General features: G+C 38.1%; 3 protein-coding genes across 6 annotated transcripts in view; all 3 read left to right on the top strand.

Moving 5' to 3' along the window:
• Nucleotides 1-6571, top strand: part of ptpra (protein tyrosine phosphatase receptor type A) — a 24764-nt gene extending 18193 nt beyond the window's left edge. Inside the window, exons 19-23 of the mRNA XM_043221448.1 lie at nucleotides 848-982; nucleotides 1153-1278; nucleotides 1363-1514; nucleotides 3269-3404; nucleotides 4111-6571. Coding sequence (XP_043077383.1) covers nucleotides 848-982; nucleotides 1153-1278; nucleotides 1363-1514; nucleotides 3269-3404; nucleotides 4111-4185 — 624 coding nt within the window. The 3' untranslated portion in view covers nucleotides 4186-6571. The remainder of the gene's footprint in view (nucleotides 1-847; nucleotides 983-1152; nucleotides 1279-1362; nucleotides 1515-3268; nucleotides 3405-4110) is intronic.
• A 2204-nt stretch (nucleotides 6572-8775) lies between these two features.
• Nucleotides 8776-10018, top strand: gnrh2 (gonadotropin-releasing hormone 2). Of its 2 annotated transcripts, none has more exons than XM_043221450.1 (4): nucleotides 8776-8912; nucleotides 9102-9262; nucleotides 9526-9609; nucleotides 9730-10018. In XM_043221450.1, exons 2-4 carry the CDS (start codon nucleotides 9125-9127, stop codon nucleotides 9766-9768), a joined length of 261 nt encoding a protein of 86 aa, XP_043077385.1. In that variant the 5' UTR covers nucleotides 8776-8912; nucleotides 9102-9124; the 3' UTR covers nucleotides 9769-10018. The 2 variants fall into 2 exon arrangements, with proteins under 2 accessions (XP_043077385.1, XP_043077384.1); XM_043221449.1 differs by having other exon boundaries at nucleotides 9123-9262.
• A 1394-nt stretch (nucleotides 10019-11412) lies between these two features.
• Nucleotides 11413-16911, top strand: gcnt4b.2 (glucosaminyl (N-acetyl) transferase 4b, tandem duplicate 2). 3 transcript variants are annotated; one of them, XM_043221727.1, is made up of 4 exons: nucleotides 11413-11611; nucleotides 12147-12300; nucleotides 12866-12950; nucleotides 13043-16911. In XM_043221727.1, exon 4 carries the CDS (start codon nucleotides 13044-13046, stop codon nucleotides 14310-14312), a length of 1269 nt encoding a protein of 422 aa, XP_043077662.1. In that variant the 5' UTR covers nucleotides 11413-11611; nucleotides 12147-12300; nucleotides 12866-12950; nucleotide 13043; the 3' UTR covers nucleotides 14313-16911. The 3 variants fall into 3 exon arrangements, with proteins under 3 accessions (XP_043077662.1, XP_043077663.1, XP_043077661.1); XM_043221728.1 differs by lacking the exon at nucleotides 11413-11611 and having other exon boundaries at nucleotides 11965-12297; XM_043221726.1 differs by lacking the exon at nucleotides 11413-11611 and having other exon boundaries at nucleotides 11966-12300.
• Nucleotides 16912-18227: the final 1316 nt, after the last annotated feature.

Here is an 18227-nt window from a genome sequence, read left to right on the forward strand (position 1 = left end):
CCGCTGCTCTGTTTTAAATCCCTGTGACAAGTATTTATTTTCGCGCTATGTTAAAAATGTAGCATTGTTACAAACTCTTTTGAGAGTTGATGCTGATTGTCAAAATTTCAGATGTTTCAGACCATTTGGATGTTGCCTTAGAAGGGAGCTGGCCAAGTAAGCGCTAGGTAGTGAGGCAGCTCACTAGGTTTTGAGACGGACCTCGTGTTTTTCCATCCAGCACAGATCAGTAAGAGTGGGGCAGCTTTGTTTTGGCTAAAAGCCCTTTCACTTGCTTTTCATTCATGTGGCTAAAGACCTTAATCAAAAGATAATCAAAAAAGGAAAACCTCTCCAGTGCTGCTAAAATGGAAACTAAATTTGTGTTTTGCTTAATCAGCTTAGTATTGACCAAAGGGTCTGATATAGTCATCAAGTAAATTACCTTTCAAGTTCGGGGTGAGTAATAATTTATTTATTTCTTTTAAAAAGAGAAATTATTACTTTCATTCTGCAAGGATGCATTATATTCATCAAAAGGGCCATCAAAGACATTTATAATCTCACAGAAGATGTCTGTTTCTAAGAAATGCTGTTTTTTTATTTCAGTTCATTAAAAATCATAAAATGTATTTATTTTATAATGTATCAAAATATAAAACCTTTATTTTCAATTCCAATAATATTCCACCATATTACAGTCTGTATTTTTTCCAAATAAATGCAGCTTTGGTGAGAATTAGAGACTTTTCAGAAATATTATAATCCAAATGACCCCAAAGTTTTGAATGGTAGCATATGTCCACGATTACAGCTGGAAAAAATGCCTAGTGTGTACAAATGTTGTCGTATTTGTGTGTTTGCCTAGGGTTATAGGCAAAAGGACTCGTACATGGCATGTCAGGGCCCGCTGCAGCACACCATTGAGGACTTCTGGAGAATGATCTGGGAATGGAGAAGCTGCTCTATCGTTATGCTGACCGAGCTGGAGGAGAGAGGACAGGTAAGTTCACCTGTTTCTGAGAAGATGATTGCTCTTAACTACAAGGCTACACCACAGAAAGACACCTTTGTGAGCAAAGATCTGTGCTAGCGACAGAATCGTAGTAGCATTTCCAACCGCTCCTGGTGAGGAAATGGGAAATAAATCCGTCTCTTCCCCAATCTCTGCAGGAGAAGTGTGCTCAGTATTGGCCTAGTGACGGTGTGATGGTTTGTGGAGACATGTCCATTGAGTTGAAGAGGGAGGAGGAAAGTGAAAGCTACACTGTTAGGGACCTTCTCGTCACCAATAACAGAGTGAGTCCTTTTGAGAGGATCTTCAACATGATTTGTGTGTCTTTTAGAGCTGTATTTTAATGTCCTTTTTCTTCGTCTCTGCAGGAAAATAAGTCTCGCGCTGTGAGGCTGTTTCATTTCCACGGCTGGCCAGAGGTGGGCATCCCGTCTGATGGGAAGGGTATGATCAACATCATCGCTGCAGTTCAGAAACAGCAGCAGCAGTCTGGAAACCACCCAATCACTGTGCACTGCAGGTAAGCCACGCCTGCTCCTCCGGCCAATCAGGAACCCTGAAAACCTTATTTTGCATCATTTCCGATAGCATATTTGTATGCTAAGTAGTCCTGTCAAACATTTAATCGTGATTAATTGCATCAAAAATATGTATTTGTACTTTTTTATATTTACTATGTGTATATAAATGCACACAATAGGCCTGATTTTTGTCGAATTTAGAAAAAATGCCATTGCATTTTAAAGTTTCTGTCATCCAGTTAAACCCACTGCTCCGCGGTTTACTCAAAATGTCATGGAAAACGAGAGCATCAGTATGGAGATGTGAACGGTGAAACTGAAATAAGCTGTCCGCACGGAAGCATATTTATCATATTTAAGCACATTATTTTCTATAGGGACAGCTATCACCATTGCGCTCGAGTCGTGCAAAAGAGACGCGTGTTTAGAGAGACGTGTAAAATTAATGTTAGTTCTACTTGACATGTCTCAGGGTTTTAAATGAAAAAGTAGCCCGCTCTTTGTGATCGTTTTCTGTCCTTTATTAAAGTATGCATACGGTCACAGTCAGTGCTGTTTTTTAATTGCTGAAGCAACTTTATTAATTGTGTAAGGTTTTATGTATTATGCATTTCTTTTAAAGGTAGGGGTGTTATTTTATTATGCTTTGAAGAAACGTGCATAATATTTTGCTCGGTGCGCCCTCTTGTGGAGAAAGGCCAAAAGCTATATCCATATTTATATAATATATTTAATATACAAATGTAAAGGTATTTTTCTTAAATAAAAATATACATGCATGTGTTTGTGTTTATATATACATAATAAATATACACATATTATGTAAACAACACTTTTATTCTGGATGCAATTAATCACAACTAATAAGTTGACAATTAATATTAATGTATATTCATATGTTGTTGTTTTTTTGTTTGCATATTCAATTTGGTGGCTGTTAGTGAGGCATAATTTACATTCCACATACAAAACCTATTTTTATTTCAATTTCCGATTGCTAGATTGCAAAATTACACTATCATTCAGTAGTTTGGGGGCAGTACAAGTTTTAAATGTTTTGAAAGGCTGCATTTGTTTGACTATAAATACAGTAAAAAAACGTAATATTGTGAAATATTGTTTGTTCAGAAGAACTGCGTTTCTTTGAAATGGAACCTTTTCAACATTTTTGAAATCGAAAAAATAAATGCCTTCACTGGCAATTTAATCAACTTAGTGTTCCCTCGCTGAATGGTGAAAAGTATTGATTTATTATCCTTTTTTTTAAATCTCACTGGCCCTTTTGAAAGATAGTGTAGTTTTAACTTGAAAACGCTTTGGCTTGTCCTTTTGTGTTCCAAGAGGAACCCATAAAACAAAAACAGGAAATAACAAGTTATTTAATGCATTTGCGGTCGTTACAGTAGTTTACTACCCAGCTTACTGCATAACGAGTTATTCAAACTTACCGTAAATCTTCTAGCGTGGATACAGGGCATTTTGGTTAGACAGGAATGCCAGCTTAAATAGGTCTGACCGGTTTGGCAGCTTAAGTAAGGTTTAGCGGTTTTGTATTGCTGGAAGACGTCCGTGGGTGCTTGGTGCGACCTAACCAAAAACTGTCCATAGTGACGTCTCCAAAGCACTCGCTAATATCGAAACGGATAGAGCCGCGGTGTCCAGTGGGAAATCAGGGTCGGCCAATTAAGAGAAGTAGAAACGGACTCATTAATATCCAGAGAGCGGTGAATAATTAAGGTTTGTGTGTTAACAGTGCCGGAGCAGGGCGCACAGGGACATTCTGTGCTCTGAGCACGGTCCTGGAGAGGGTGAAGGCCGAGGGCATTCTGGACGTTTTTCAGACGGTGAAGAGTCTAAGACTACAGAGACCGCACATGGTGCAGACACTGGTGAGAAAACACGTGTTGGACTGAATAAAGCACAGTTGAGCTGTGCTTTGCTGTGCAATTGTTGTTTTTGCCATAGGAAAGAAACATAATGTACTAGTGATTGGGGAAAAAAAAAAAAACTGCATTAGTTATTGAAAAATAAAAAGGTTTGCTGTTCAGATTGATTGTTGTTAATATATAACACTATAATTACCACCACTAATAATAATAACGTTTTTATTATTGTTACTACTAATAAATCAAAATGAGCAATATTACTAATTGCAATTTATTATTAAAATCATAATATTCACTGTAACATAAAAACAATCAAATATTTAAGATGATTATAATAGTAATTCAATTTTATAGTATAATTGTAAAATTACAATACTGATGTTTATTTTTTTATTTTTTTATTTAAGCGAAATCCAGTCCCTTAAAGCTTCACTTTTTTTATTTTGACAAAATGTGGTTTATTAAACACACATCGTTACAATTTTGGGAAGATGATTGACGTGTTGCGTTCTCAAAGGCACAAAATATAATAATATGTGTGAGGTTTGTTGCTCTAAGACGCTGAAAACACCGCTCGTGTGTAAATAAAGACAGTGCCACACATTCACAGCCCAAGCTGATCATGTTTATCAGATTAGTTTGCTTCAAATACTTGAATCTGAACATATCAAGTCCGTCTCGGCTCATTACGCCCTGCGTTTCTCCACAGGAGCAGTACGAGTTCTGCTACAAAGTGGTCCAGGAATACATCGATGCCTTCTCTGACTACGCCAACTTCAAATAAAGCCACAGCCACCTGCGGAAGATCGGACAGACTTTCCCAGTCATGCACTCACGTCCACACTTTCACAAAAAACCAAAAAACACCGCTAAACGAGACGGACTGCCAGCGCAAAGCAAAAGGGAATGAAAATCCTTTGGCCGGCAAGCACGTGAATACGTTGGTGCTGGAGACGGAAAGAAAACAAACAAAGAAAACACCATTAGAGATGCCTTCTTGAATATTTTGTAATATTGCTCTTGTTAATAAGGCCCTTACCCATTTCTCTCAGTGTAAATATGCTCTTGTATTTTTTTGTTTTGTTTTGTTTCATTTGTTTGGTTTTAGAAGCCATTCTGTTGCGGTTTTTAGAGTGACCTTAATATAGTTTACTGGTATATAAATGCATATATGAATGGCGCTGTAGAGACAGAGCGGTAGCAAGATGAGGGTGCTTTTCACTGGGTGTTTTAACAAGAACTTCCTTCTTTCTCTGCAGTTGAGTGACTGAAACGTATTTGAATGGCAGCTCGATCCCACTATGCTGTTTCCCGTAGCTACATAACGCACAACACGGCAAAGTCAACCCGCCGCGGTGCATCAGCGACTGAAAACGCTTCACTGTGCTTTTTCGATTGTGTTTACTGGAGTGACAGATATATTTTGGGGATTTTTGAGACAAACCAGGAAACCCTGAGTGTGTCGAGACCCGAGAAATTCCACTTCGTTTTTCTTTCGTGTTTTTTTTTTTTTTTTTATCCCCTTTCGAATCTCGCAAGGGTTTGCTTCAAGTGTCATTCCACGCCTAAAAAACCTTTTCTTCTCAAGATCTCTCTGAAAGCACCTTGCGTACTTGTGATTTATAATCAAGGAAGTGATGCATTTACTTGCCCCCGGATGTCTGATAATTGGCCTTAACAGCTGTGCTTGACGCTGCGGTGTCATAACGTGCTTTCCTTCGTTCAACAATAAAATGATCTAGAAAGATCTAATAGAAATGATTCTGTTCCTGCCCGTGTAAAGGACTTCATCCGTTGCGCTGAAGTCGACGAGCCCTTTTCAGCTCCACTGAGCCAGTTAGATTGACACGTGATGCTTCGGCCCACAGCGGTGAACACTTTTAACTTCTCCGAGCATAAAGACCAGGTAGACGGTAAAAATGAGGGCCTGTATTGTCAAGTTATTTTCCGTCAAACGTTTTATGTAGTTTAAGCCCTCGTTCCGCACCGCCTTGCGTCAGGAAAATGTTTTACGAAACGTGCGTAAACCCAATAGGCGTCGTTTTAAAATCACTCACCCATCTGTCGTTCCATGTTAACGGGGTTCTCGACGGAAACCGTTATTATTTCAAGATCCATGATGTTCTGAATGATGGATTCCTATCGCAGCTTCATCTCGAGGTGTTCCACGAAACGCTGACGGATTTGCTCGAGTGTTGTGCGAGTCGACTGTTGTGATTTACTTAAAGTCACACTAACCCTTTCCACGTGAGACACTGTGCCAATAGCAGCCTCTCAGGGGCAGGATCCTTCTTCAGAGGTGGGAAAGTGCCTCATCACGTTCCTGTAGCTTCAAGCGTATTTCCCGCCTGCTCTTTTGTAGCCCGTGTTCCCCCCAATCCGTTGGGACATTGTGGCCTGTACGGCGTATGATAATCTGTAATGGAACCCAAACGGTCGCTTTTCTGTGTCTTTGGTGTATTTTATGAACTTTTTTTTTTTTCCTTCTTGGCTTACGTACCGTTTAAAGCCATCCTGGAGGGAGCACCAGACTTCAGGACAAGTCCCTCAAAACCCAAGCTCTTAATGTAAGCGGAGCAATCTAGTTCTTCTGGTCAAGAAGGGAAGCCACGTGTCTGGAGGCTTATTCAATCTTCTGCTGAATGTGACACTGAGACGGCCTGCTTGGAGAAGTGAAAGGACAAAGACCGCTCTCCAGACAACCCCTGAAAATCGATTTTATCTGAAACATCCCTTCAATTGGATTGTTTCTAAAATTCCAGAAATCTTAAAAATGCTACCCTTTCTGATTTTTCTTTTCTGTTTATGCACCCTTCTTGTACATAATGTAAGGTTATTTATATTTCATTCCTATCTGTTGCCTTGCTTTTATTTTATTCTTATCTTTCACTCGTTTTTTTTTTTTTTTTTTAAGATACTTGTATATTAAACTGTACTGGGACCATTTTGAAATGTATTAGTTTTTTTTTTTTTCCTGTTTTTAATTCGGTATTGTCTTAAAATCTTATTTTTTAATTTACCTGTTTTTTTCTAGTGTTTTGTTATTCAAATTTGAATATATATGTATATATAATTATATATATGATGCAAATTATATATAATTATATAATGCTGAACGGCCTTTCTAAACAAGATACTGTTCAAACCTAATAAAAGTGCTTGAGATTTTATCAGCAGTCATTTTACTTTCATGTCTGAATATGTGTACGACAAAAAAAAGAATTATTTGTAAGTTGTAAATGTATCTATAGTGACGGTATGCAGTACAAATTCATCAAAAGTCTTTAAACTACACTGAAGTGACCCTATTATGAATTTTTTCATGCAGTGTGTAACACGGCTCCAAGTGGTCTGCAAAGTTTTAAATCTGAAAGTGCACCGTGTAGAAAAAAAAACATTCAGAATCATTGAAACAAGTCATTTTTAAAACGAATCGTTGTTGATGTCGACATGAAATACTAGCGTTTTGCCTGACCGCTTGCTTATTGGTCTGAATAAAAATGCAATTTCATTCTTTGCCGCTAGCAGAGCCGGCTCTGACCACTACGTGCCGCTTTTGGTTTCCCCGGTAACGCCGTACACAAAACAGCGTTTACAATGGCTGCTTTATCAGGCGTTACAGACGTGGTAAAATGAAATTGAGACCAAAAAAAACAATCCAAGAGCGGCTGAGCAAAGAAGATCAAATAAATGCATAAGACAATAAAGGTGTTTTTTGAACTTGCCCGCATGAGAACCTGTTGTTAAACCTTCATCACACCTGATAGGGAAACTTCAACCGGGGCAACCTTTTCTTTTTAAACATTAAAATGAGTTATTGTTTAGGCGACATAAGGGTGAGTTAGAAATGAAATATTTAATATAATTTTTATTTTTAGGGTGAACTAGAGTTAACCCTTTAGTTCTTGAGCATATTAGAATAGATTTCTGCCGGACCACGTGACACTGAGGACGGAAGTAATGATGCTGGGAATTCACGGGAATAAATCACATTTATTTAAAATATATGAAAATAGAAAAGTTATCTTATATACTGTTGTGGCTCATTTGAAAGAAATGCGGCTTCGGTGGGATCCCTGAGGGGAAATTCAGGCAGAGTGTCAGGTCACCTCGTGTCACCTTGTCTCTCATCCTTCCTGGCCCTTTAGACCCCGTGTCAGACCTGAGATGTGGATGGATTATCAGCACAGACCCCAGCGCGTGTTTAAACACCATTTGACAGGAACTCAATCAGAACTCGAAAGTCTGCGATGAGTCAGTCGTACCGCGTCCGTCACATTCTCTGCTCCGATCGCCCCGAGGGAGGCCTTCTGTGTAATTAAGATCGGAGTCGGGCCCGGGGTGTTTGCACAGCGTTTTTCTCTCTGGGACGGTGCGTTTCGTGGGGGTCAGGGGGTCACCGATGACGGATGTGAGGTCACGCCGGACCACTTTTTACAGCTTAGAGGAAATGAGCTAGACATTAGCTTTTTAAATAAAACATGCTCATCAAGAATGCGTGATGCTGGCAACAATGGAGTTTCTACGGCTGACAAAATGTTCCATATATGCACAATAAATGGCTGATGGCACAATAAATGCAGAAAAATGTGCTATTTCATAAAAGCCTGCACCGCTGTTGATAGTTATTTCGAATAAACGCTGCTCTTTTCTATTCATCAGAAAATTCTACAAGAAACATATCCTGAGCTTCACCAAAATACGATTTAAAAAAATCGCAATCCAGTACATTACAATGATTTCTGAGTGATCGTGTGATCAAAAAGTGTGAGGTGCTAAAATTACAAATTGATGTAAATTACATTTTAAAATTGAATACACTTATTTTTAAATGTAATAATATTGCACAATATCACCGTTTTTATTGTATTTTTGCTTAACTAAATGCAACCTTGATGAGCATGATAAACTTCTTAATGTAATATCTTCACTTTGTTTGCTAAATTATAGATATATAATTTCATAATTATTATGTGATAGATACATAGATAGATAAATAGGTAAAATCACTTATTCAGTGCTTATTTTCTCTTTTTAGCACTTTGACACACAATTGGCTATTGTTTTGAGGCAAAAAAATCTGAATAGCATCAGATATGGTTGCCAAAAGCATCTGGCTGTAACATTTACATCAGTTTCTCGTTGGAAAAAGAGGACGCTGTCTCATGGGGGTCACCGGTGTTTGGAGATGATAATTGGAATTGAGCTCATCTTACACATACTCTCCTCCCATTGGAACCGCAGTGACCACGCAAAGTGTTTGAGGACCGAGGAGGTCAGTGTGTGTGTGTGCGTGTGTTTAGACAGGGAGGGGAGATCTGGCGTGAGACATAAATTGTGAGGAAGAGGAGGAGGAAGATTCCAGAGAATGAGTGGCAGACGTATCTCAGAAGCTCACTGAAGCGTTCGCAAGGCAAAGGAGACCATATCAGGATTACCAAGACCAGGACTTCAGAGTAGAGAAACTACTAAAGAAGATCCTTCAAGAGGAGACGTGCCAGTAGATACAAGGTAACCGCAATCTTTTGATTTGTTCAATTTAGATTTTAGGCTGTAAAACATTGTGCGTTTTCCATTGTGATTTATGTTCGTGATGCTTTTCAGTAAAACATCTGGAATTAAAATGTTAGGCTGGTAAACCTAGACCTGACTAACTTTTAAATGTGTCAGTTGGTCCACTGATTCTCTCTTGTCTCATAGGTCTCTGTTCTCTTCCCTCAGTTATGGTGCACATCTGCAGGCTGTTTGTGGTGATGGGGATGTTGCTGTGTCTAAGTGCCCAGTTTGCCAGCTCTCAGCACTGGTCTCACGGCTGGTATCCCGGAGGAAAGCGAGAGATAGACGTTTACGATACCTCAGAGGTCTGTGAATGAATATTGCAAGAGAAAATTTTATCTATAAGAAAAAAAAAAATACCGCTAGAGAAGGACTGTCTTTTTGCTAAATGTATTTTTCAAAACTATATAATTAAATAAATTCAAATTTGAGATAGATATGCCGTTTAAATAATGCATACTGTATTATTGTCACTGTTTTTAAGTGTTTACGAGCCTTTGTTTATTGAAAGCTTTATTTTGATGTGCTCTCAGCCATCATGCTGCTTTCTGTTTTACTTTAAAATCAGGTTTCAGAGGAAATTAAACTCTGCGAGGCAGGAAAGTGCAGCTACCTGAGACCCAAGGGAAGAAACATTCTCAAGACAATACTGGTGGGTGCTGGTGTCGCTTGCTCTTTTCATCAGCAAATAGCCTAGCAGATACATAAGCTAGTCGTGGCAGGATACAGTGAATATTTCTCTGAAACTTGACTAACTTATTGGCTTTAACAGCTGGATGCCCTCATACGGGATTTCCAAAAGAGAAAGTGACACCAAGATGACTCAACAGCCTGTGTCCAAAGAAAAAACCTTTTCCAGCAAACACATTCGGCCTGCATTTCCATCTAAATTATTATATATATATATAATTATTTTGTTATTCTGTGATTTTATTTTTTACTTTTTTGTACGTTCTGCATTGTGTTCTGTTCTCATAACCGATGTGAGTGAACCTTTACTGCCGGCACTATGTAACCATTTGCAGCAGTTCATACAATAAAGGCTTTATTTTGGTATTTTGTTTTAATTGTTCAGTGTCTTTTTTATTAGTTATAAGTATGTTCATCAGTTTTAAACAGGACAAGAGTGTTCATTTTTTATAAACTGCAATGTTTACACATCAAACATAATATCAACTTCATGATTAAAACAGTCATTTTTTACAGTTCTCAAAGCTCTGTCCCTCTCTCTCTCTCTCTATATACACACACACACACGCACACACATATTTTTACTAATAACAATAATTTTGTTTTAACTTCATATTTGTTATAAACGTAGGAATTCGACAGTATTTTTATTTAGCCACCAGATGGCGCAACTGTACATGCTTAGCTAAATTCATGAGGTCCAGGAGCGATCAAATTAATATTTACATTTTAATTAATGCAATCCAAAACCTGTATTTTAACACTGAAGAAAAAAAAAAAAAAAAAGGGTTAATATGTACTAAAGCATGTGCTGTGGAATTAATGGTCTATTCGAGTCCCGTTGGGTTTTGTATTATAAACATACAGATACTGACACACACCATTCTGAAATGCAAAAAAAAAAACATCCTGATCCAGACTCACAGAAGGAGACCTCAGTCAATCCCTGGGTTATTCTGAGAATGAAAGCACACTGAAACCGTTATGTCCACACAAAATCTCTCTCTTGAGCACACACACATACACAGGGAGCAATGTTTGGCAGTTTACAAGACTCACATTCACATGGAATATAATGTACGTTCTCTTCTAATCCAGAAAGTAGCGTTGAACGCAACTCGGGACAAAGGCATTGTATTACGCGTGTGTACTTTTTATATTAAGTGTATGGATATTTTCACGACGTTCCCTAAAAGAATCACACTGCGGAAAAACACGCAAAAAAATATAAAATATGCCCGTTTATTCATCAATAGCTGTGCGATCGCAATCATTATCATTGGATGAAATTGAAAAATTGGTGAGCACGTGTAATGCTAAATTTCTCCCAATCTGTTGTGATGAAGAAATAAATAAAATAAAAAACCCCACCAAGAACAATCCAAATTCAAACACCATCTGATTAGCTGGATGAGATTCCTCTGTAAACTATAGGCTGCTCTCCCTCGCTTCCTGTCTGACAAAATAGCTTTAGTAAAAGAGGAACCTGAAAACAAAAGCACTAGGCATGATCTGCTCAAAATGTTCAAGCATCAAGTCTTTATTTTCCTACGCGCTGTTAACGCGGTCACAATTACAATAAATGTTAAATAAGCGAGATATCGTTTGATAGTTTGCATTCTTCCTGTAGCTTTTTGCGAAAGTGAGTTTCTTGGCCGCTCATTATAGATAACTTTACCGTAGCCTAATAACGTCCTCCAGACTGCAAAGCTATTCTGAACTAAGTGTATGTCACCGTTGGGGAATTTCTATCTGCTGTGTTTTAAATAGATTTGTAAAAGGGAAGCAGCGAGTGAGATATCAGCACAGCACACCCAATAGATTTGGTACACTTTTCCTAGTCTTTTTCTAGCATTTTATATGGGTTTTGTAAAGTCTTTACACTCGGAATTAGCCATTTGTTTTTAGAAAATCTCCATATTTCTCTTCTTATGTTCTCGGATCACGCCCATGCACCGACCCGGGTAAGTTTCACTAAGCGGTGAAGTTTAGTTACCCGTTTCTTTTTGCACGTTTGAAACTAGAAATAGCCTACGTTAACAAAGTTCAATTTAAAGAAATGTAGCCTATGGTTATAGAAGTACGCGATTTAGACGTTGTCTGAGTTTTTTCCTTTATGATTATTTCCATTTCTCCGATTGCATTTTTAAATCGTACAGTCGGTATTGCCGAATTGCATGAATTGTAGCCCATGCAGATTTTTCAGTTTCTTAATGAAGCGCTTTTATTTTTTTCCTAAGGGGCTCAGGGGCTGTCAACGAGGCAACTAGGTGATTAAAAGCACGCGAACCCGCTGGAGATAGAGATAGTCGCCGGGTGTGACGTGCGCGCGCGAGTTATAAAATGTGTGTTATCAAAGGGAGCTCACACCCTTATGGCTTTCCACGCCCGTACGACTATATTTCTAGAGCAGACTGAAAAGACTGAATTTTAAGGAATGACAGCTTGCCAAGAGACGCTGCTCACTGTCGTCTCTTGTTGATTCCATGGAAAAATTAGAGTCACGTGGGGTTTGGAGAAGAATGCCAGAAGTTTGAAGTTCTGGAGGAAGTATGCAACGTTATCAGACCAACCCAAGCTGGATTAAAGGCTCCTGTCAAGTTATGGAACCGGGCAAAATGCGTGGACTTTGGCTCAATGATGAAAGAATGTGGTAACATCAAACTAACAGCATTAACATTAAATCCTAAAATACTTGTTATATCAGAGTTTATAATTAGAGTTTACAGTAACAATTTGGGATTGCTAATCTATTGTTTTTGTTCTTAACGCATTCACTTCCTTTTGATAAAAAATAGTAAGATAGTAGATAGTAATAGTAATAGTCAATTAGTATCTTTTAGTAAATAGAACAATTTATTTGGATAATCATGATATTCTTTAGTAATTCTTAAATATTTTGTGTGAGTTTTAATATTTTAAGGCACCTATTTCGATAGTCCAGTATTTGTAGTCTGTCTGCTGTATAATATCTTTTAACACTTTATTTTGATGGGTCCACTGACTATGTGAAACTTTGCATGTATATGTCAGCTTATTCTCCTAACCCTAAACCTACCCTAACAGTCTTCTCTGAGAGACATGCAGTAGTTGCAAATTAATGAGACTTAGTTGACATCTAGTTAAAAGTTACTCATAGACTATATGTATTAGAATGTCTAAAGTGGATTATCTAAATAAAGCGTAATCTAATATTTTGTCTATTTTTCTGACCAAAGGTGATGCTGCTCATGCTGACCGAGCTCACGCTCATGTTCATTCAGAGGGGAGAGCCAATGCTGCTGGCCTCAAAGCATCGTAAAGGTTATGGCTGGACTTCCTGCAGGGCGTACTTACCATTAAGTTTATACAATACGTATTACATTCCTAACATGAGCTTTCATTTCTCCCTACAGAATGAGAAGATTGTGGCTCCGCCTCAAATTGAGAAATGTGATATGTATCGCTTTAACCCTGGCACTTCTTATATGTTGGTTCACAATCTCATTTTCAATAGTCAAAGAAGGAGAACAGGAAACAGGACTGTCTGAGAGCCTGCGGCTGACAGAACAATATGGCATTAATTGCACGGCGATATATGAAATGGAACCGGTGGAATTGGGCAAAACCTTAGTCATTCGCAAGGAAAAAAGCTACGTAGGGCAAACTGACAGAACTATTGTGAATGCCACCTATGACTGTGAATGGTTTGTTGGGTCACGGGGCTATGGTATGATGGAAGGCTCTGAGTTTGAGCGTCAATTTCCTCTTGCTTATTCTTTGGTCGTTCACCAGGACGCTGCTCTTGTGGAGAGGTTGCTCAGAGCCGTTTATATGCCTCATAACATATATTGCATACATTACGATCTGAAGTCCTCAGATGACTTTATTTCAGCGATGAAAGGTCTGGCCCGTTGCCTCCCCAACGTCTTCATTGCTTCAAAGCTGGAGAGGGTGCAGTACGCTGGCTTCTCGCGACTCAAAGCCGATCTTAATTGCCTGTCTGACCTCCTCCATTCTGAGGTCAAGTGGAAGTATGTCATAAACCTGTGCGGTCAGGACTTTCCACTGCAGACGAACGCTGAGCTGGTGTCGGATCTAAAAGAGCTGCAGGGCAGGAACATGGTGGAGAGCAAGAGGCCTGGAGGAAAGCAATGGCGCTGGACTTACCATCACTTAGTGAAAGATAATAATTCACAGTACTACGGCTCACCTGTCACCACTTCTGAGAAGAAATCTCCACCTCCTCACAACATAGCCATGTTTGTGGGCAGCGCGTACTTCACACTTTCAAGAGAATTTGTGGCTTTTGTTAACCAGAGTTCTGTAGCCAAGGATTTCTTGGCTTGGACTGAGGATACGTACTCACCTGATGAACACTTCTGGGCAACTCTGGTCCGTGTGTCTGGAGTACCAGGAGAAGTGCCGAGTTCTGACCCTGAGATCTCAGAACTAGCAAGTAAAACCCGTCTGGTGAAGTGGTCTTATCTAGAAAGTATTCATTACCCACCATGCACTGGAGTCCGTGTACGAGCTGTGTGTATTTATGGCGCCGCTGAGCTCAGGTGGCTCCTGAACTACGGACACTGGTTCGCTAATAAAGTGGATCCAAAAGTGGATCCCGTTCTTATGGAATGTTTAGAAGAGATGCTTTCAGAAAAACGCCTAAGGGCAAACCTGCTGTAATTTTTTTATTTTATTTTACTAGAGAGACTATTGAATTGATCTTAAAAAAACACTGCTGTTTTTAAGGGAAATCAATATTAAGTTGAGTAATTTATTTGGGGTTTCTGGTAAAAAAAAAAAAAAAAAAAAAAAAAAAGTATTTTTACTTATGTGATTCAGCCAGCATGAGAGCAGTTCTTTGACAAGGATTTTTAGGGTTTATGCCAGTCCTCTTAACCTTTTAAGTACACTTGTTCTGTTGTGTATGAGACATAGAGTAACATAATATGAGACAAAATGTGATTTTTTTTTACAGCAAAGTGAAAAAAAAAATTCTAGTTCAACAAAAATGTAGTAAAAAGGAAAGCAGCGCGCATTCGTTCAATGTTGTCGAAACATTAGTCTCTCTAAGCAAATGTTATAAAGGAACAGAAAACAACAAAAAACAAATCAGTTGAAAATGTACTCACCCTCGGGCTATACAATATGCAAACAAGTTTGTTTCTTCATCTAATGGATTGGTGCTTGAAAGAAACAAAACCATCAAGGCGTTTTAACTTATAAGAGTTTGTAGTCCATGATAATGCTTTATTCAGTGAAAAAATCCATCCACTGATGCTTTACTACATCAAAATCCACTGTCATATTTGTTTAGACCTGTTTTAGGCTGATTTGATTTTGTCATATTTCTCTCCTGTTTCAGATGGGATGACTTTTTCACTGGAGAAAGCTACATTATGGATAGGGGACTTTGGAAAGTAGTATTTTAACTGGAAACAACAATGGATGTGTTTATTTTAAGCGTCCAGATTTTCTATTCACACTGTTATTTAGATCTTCATCAGCCGTTCCCTCTCATTCTGACGGCACCCATTCAATACAGGGGAGATCCATTGGTAATGCTACATTTCTTCAAATCTGTTCTGAAGAAGAAAATGAACTCTCGGGATGGCTTGAGGGTCAGTACATTTTCAACAAATTTTAATTTTTGCATGAAAAAACAATTACAATGGCAGGAAGAAAATCTATATATTGCTAAAACTCAAATGGAGAAGGGCTTTATGTTGGTTCAGTGCAATGAATTGTCGATTGGTGGCAAGAGAGTGTCCTGTAAAACATATTTATTCTCAAGTCTCGAGAGATTCTGCGAGTGTTCACAGCCAGGACTCTGGTTGAAAATCTGAATTCACGTGTTGTGTGCTTTCTTTGCCACATTACAGACTTAAGCAATAATTCCCTCAGGATGAATTTGCATGCGTTCACTGGGTTGCTATTGGGCTAGATTCACAGAAGCAATAATGCAAATAAAGTAAACACAACCCCTAAAACTAGTCACAATTTGCATGTTGCAATTTCTCATCTTGCAAGCCGGTTTGCATCCGTGGATGTGGTATACATTGCTCTAATGCAATGTAGGCACCTAAAATAAATAGCTTTTTGATATTTAGAAAGTTTGCTTAACTTTTGTTAGTTTTTTTCATTGTGAAACTGTATTCGGGTTGGTTAGTGAGTAAGTTCCAGTAATGGCTGAAAAACCTGAAAAACCGCATAAAAGGACCCCTGAGCATGAAACCCGTTTTGTTCAAGAATTTCCTCTTGTAGAGTAAAAAAATACATTCTTTATTTTCAATAATGCATATTTTTGTACATTTTATACCTATTTTTGCACACAAAATGAAGGGGTGAATATTAAAATTCCTGTTGTTTTTAATCTCTTTAATAATCGTCTGTGGTATACTGATATATTGAATAATTTAATAACAGAGGTATTAATTTCACATGGTCTTTTCTAATTTCATGGCTAATCACTTTCGCAGTGCCTTCATATGTGTGGCATATATGCTTTTAATTGTTTATTACATGCAAGGTCAATGTTTTAGAGTGGTGACTGAAGTGCAAGAACTGTTTCAGACACGCAGATATTCACTTAGTTGCATTTCATTCATCAGTACATTACTGCATATTTATATTGTATAAATATATAAAAAAAAACATATAGTACAAAGAAGGCTGCTGATGTCACTTTTTTTTTTTGGTTGCATTTTTAAAATTTCGAATTCTTCTGGAGTTTGCAGTTCCATTTTATGCTTTATGGTACAGGATGCCGATATGTTAAATGCACGTCTCATCAGTTTAAGTTTGCTCTGTTTTGTGAGAATGAATTGTTCAACTGTTAAGGCCTGAATGTTGGATCCTAATGACACTCACTGAAGAAGAAAGATGCTGCTTCAGTTTGATATGCCTCACAGTCAGATTGCACAGATTATTTAAAGCAGTAGGGTTGTATGAAGAATGATTCCAAATTTATGACCAATATATACAAATGAACATTAATCTTTTACCCTGTGAGTCAACCTGCCAATGTAGACATTTGCTTGCATGATTGCGTGCTGCAATGCAGTGTATTATTAAATGCAAAATCTTTGGCAACATCAACAAAAGGTATGCACTGCAATTAGTCCCTTTTAAACATTGGTAGATGTTTGTTTTGCTATGCTCACCAGTTATGGTTGGTTGCACTGTATTATTTGCAGATAAGATTGTTTTTTGCCCGATGTCCTTGAATGTTCAACCCATTTTTGGGGTTTGTGACTCAGTAAACCATTACCATTCACATTCACATTGGTATTCTGCCTATGTAAAATGTATTTATTGTCTTTCACCTTAGACTAGCTGGGAGTTCAGCAGCGACAGAAGGAACTAAATTTGTTTAAGAGGAAGTTTCAGAACACAAAACTTTCTCATTAATCTAAAAACAGCTGCCCCCATAATAGAGTGTGTAATTACACTAAGTGCACATGGGCCGCCTTGTTGGCGGAGTCTATTATACACTAACTCCACCCACCAAGGTGTGATTGGGTTCGTCAGCATTACACAATACAGTCACCTGTAAACAGCTTACGAATCTGCCCTTTTCAAATTTCAGATAATATCAGAAAAGCATTTATTTTCAATAAAAAGAAGGAAATAATCAAAAGGTTGAAAATAAAGTTTCAGGTAGGTGCAGGGAGGGCTTTAGTGTCTCAGTAAGTTGACATCCATTTAACAATTAAAATGTACACTGAGTAGGTTATTGCGTATTGTTTTATAATGTACCAGAATACCGAGGTGCAGCTAATTGCCAATATGGCCAATATTTGCAAAATTCTAGAATCTATAGCTATTTACAATAAAATAGCTGCTGTTTTCAGTTAGAGCAAATAGAATCCATTGCTGTTTGCACTTAGTGTAAGTAGTCTCTATTGCTAATGCATTATGACCCCTCTATTGCTATTATATTATGACGTAATATTGTGGCTAAACACCACCTCTGCAGAAAAAGATCGACGCCTGCTTCTACGTCGCTGCCTGCTTAGCCACGCCCACCGATTGCCACAAGGCAAGGTCCTTTGTTCATTTTAATTTTACTGTGGATTTGTTTGCAAGCAAGGCACAATTCGATGCAGGATTTAAGAAAGATTTAAACAAAAAGACGATGATTTATGTGGTGAATGTATTGGAACTGAGAGAATTGTCGCAGCACACAGTGTAACTCTTTTTATTATGCTGTCAATATTGCTTTGCTTTATTACAGATTGTTGGATATGTGCTAAGTATTTATGCATTTTTAACTCAAATCACAGCGGCGTGAAGTACGTAGGCTGTCAAACATACACGGCTCGTAGCCAATCACAGAAGTGGGCGTTTACTTTTCGCCACGCCCATTCATATAGAGCTTTCAGAAGAGGGGTTTCAAAAGAAGACAGAAAATAGCATTTCCTAAATTACATTTTTTCTATGTCTAATTTTATTTTGATAGCATAAGGCTGGGCATTGAGTGCGCACAAAACGATCTTATAAGATCTTCAAAATGTGATAGACCGCAATCATTATAAGATTAAAAAAAAAAGATAATCTTTAATACCAGCACGATAATAAGGACATTACCTAGGATTG

The sequence above is a fragment of the Puntigrus tetrazona genome, chromosome 21, assembly GCF_018831695.1.
Source record: "Puntigrus tetrazona isolate hp1 chromosome 21, ASM1883169v1, whole genome shotgun sequence".
NCBI lineage: Eukaryota > Metazoa > Chordata > Actinopteri > Cypriniformes > Cyprinidae > Puntigrus > Puntigrus tetrazona.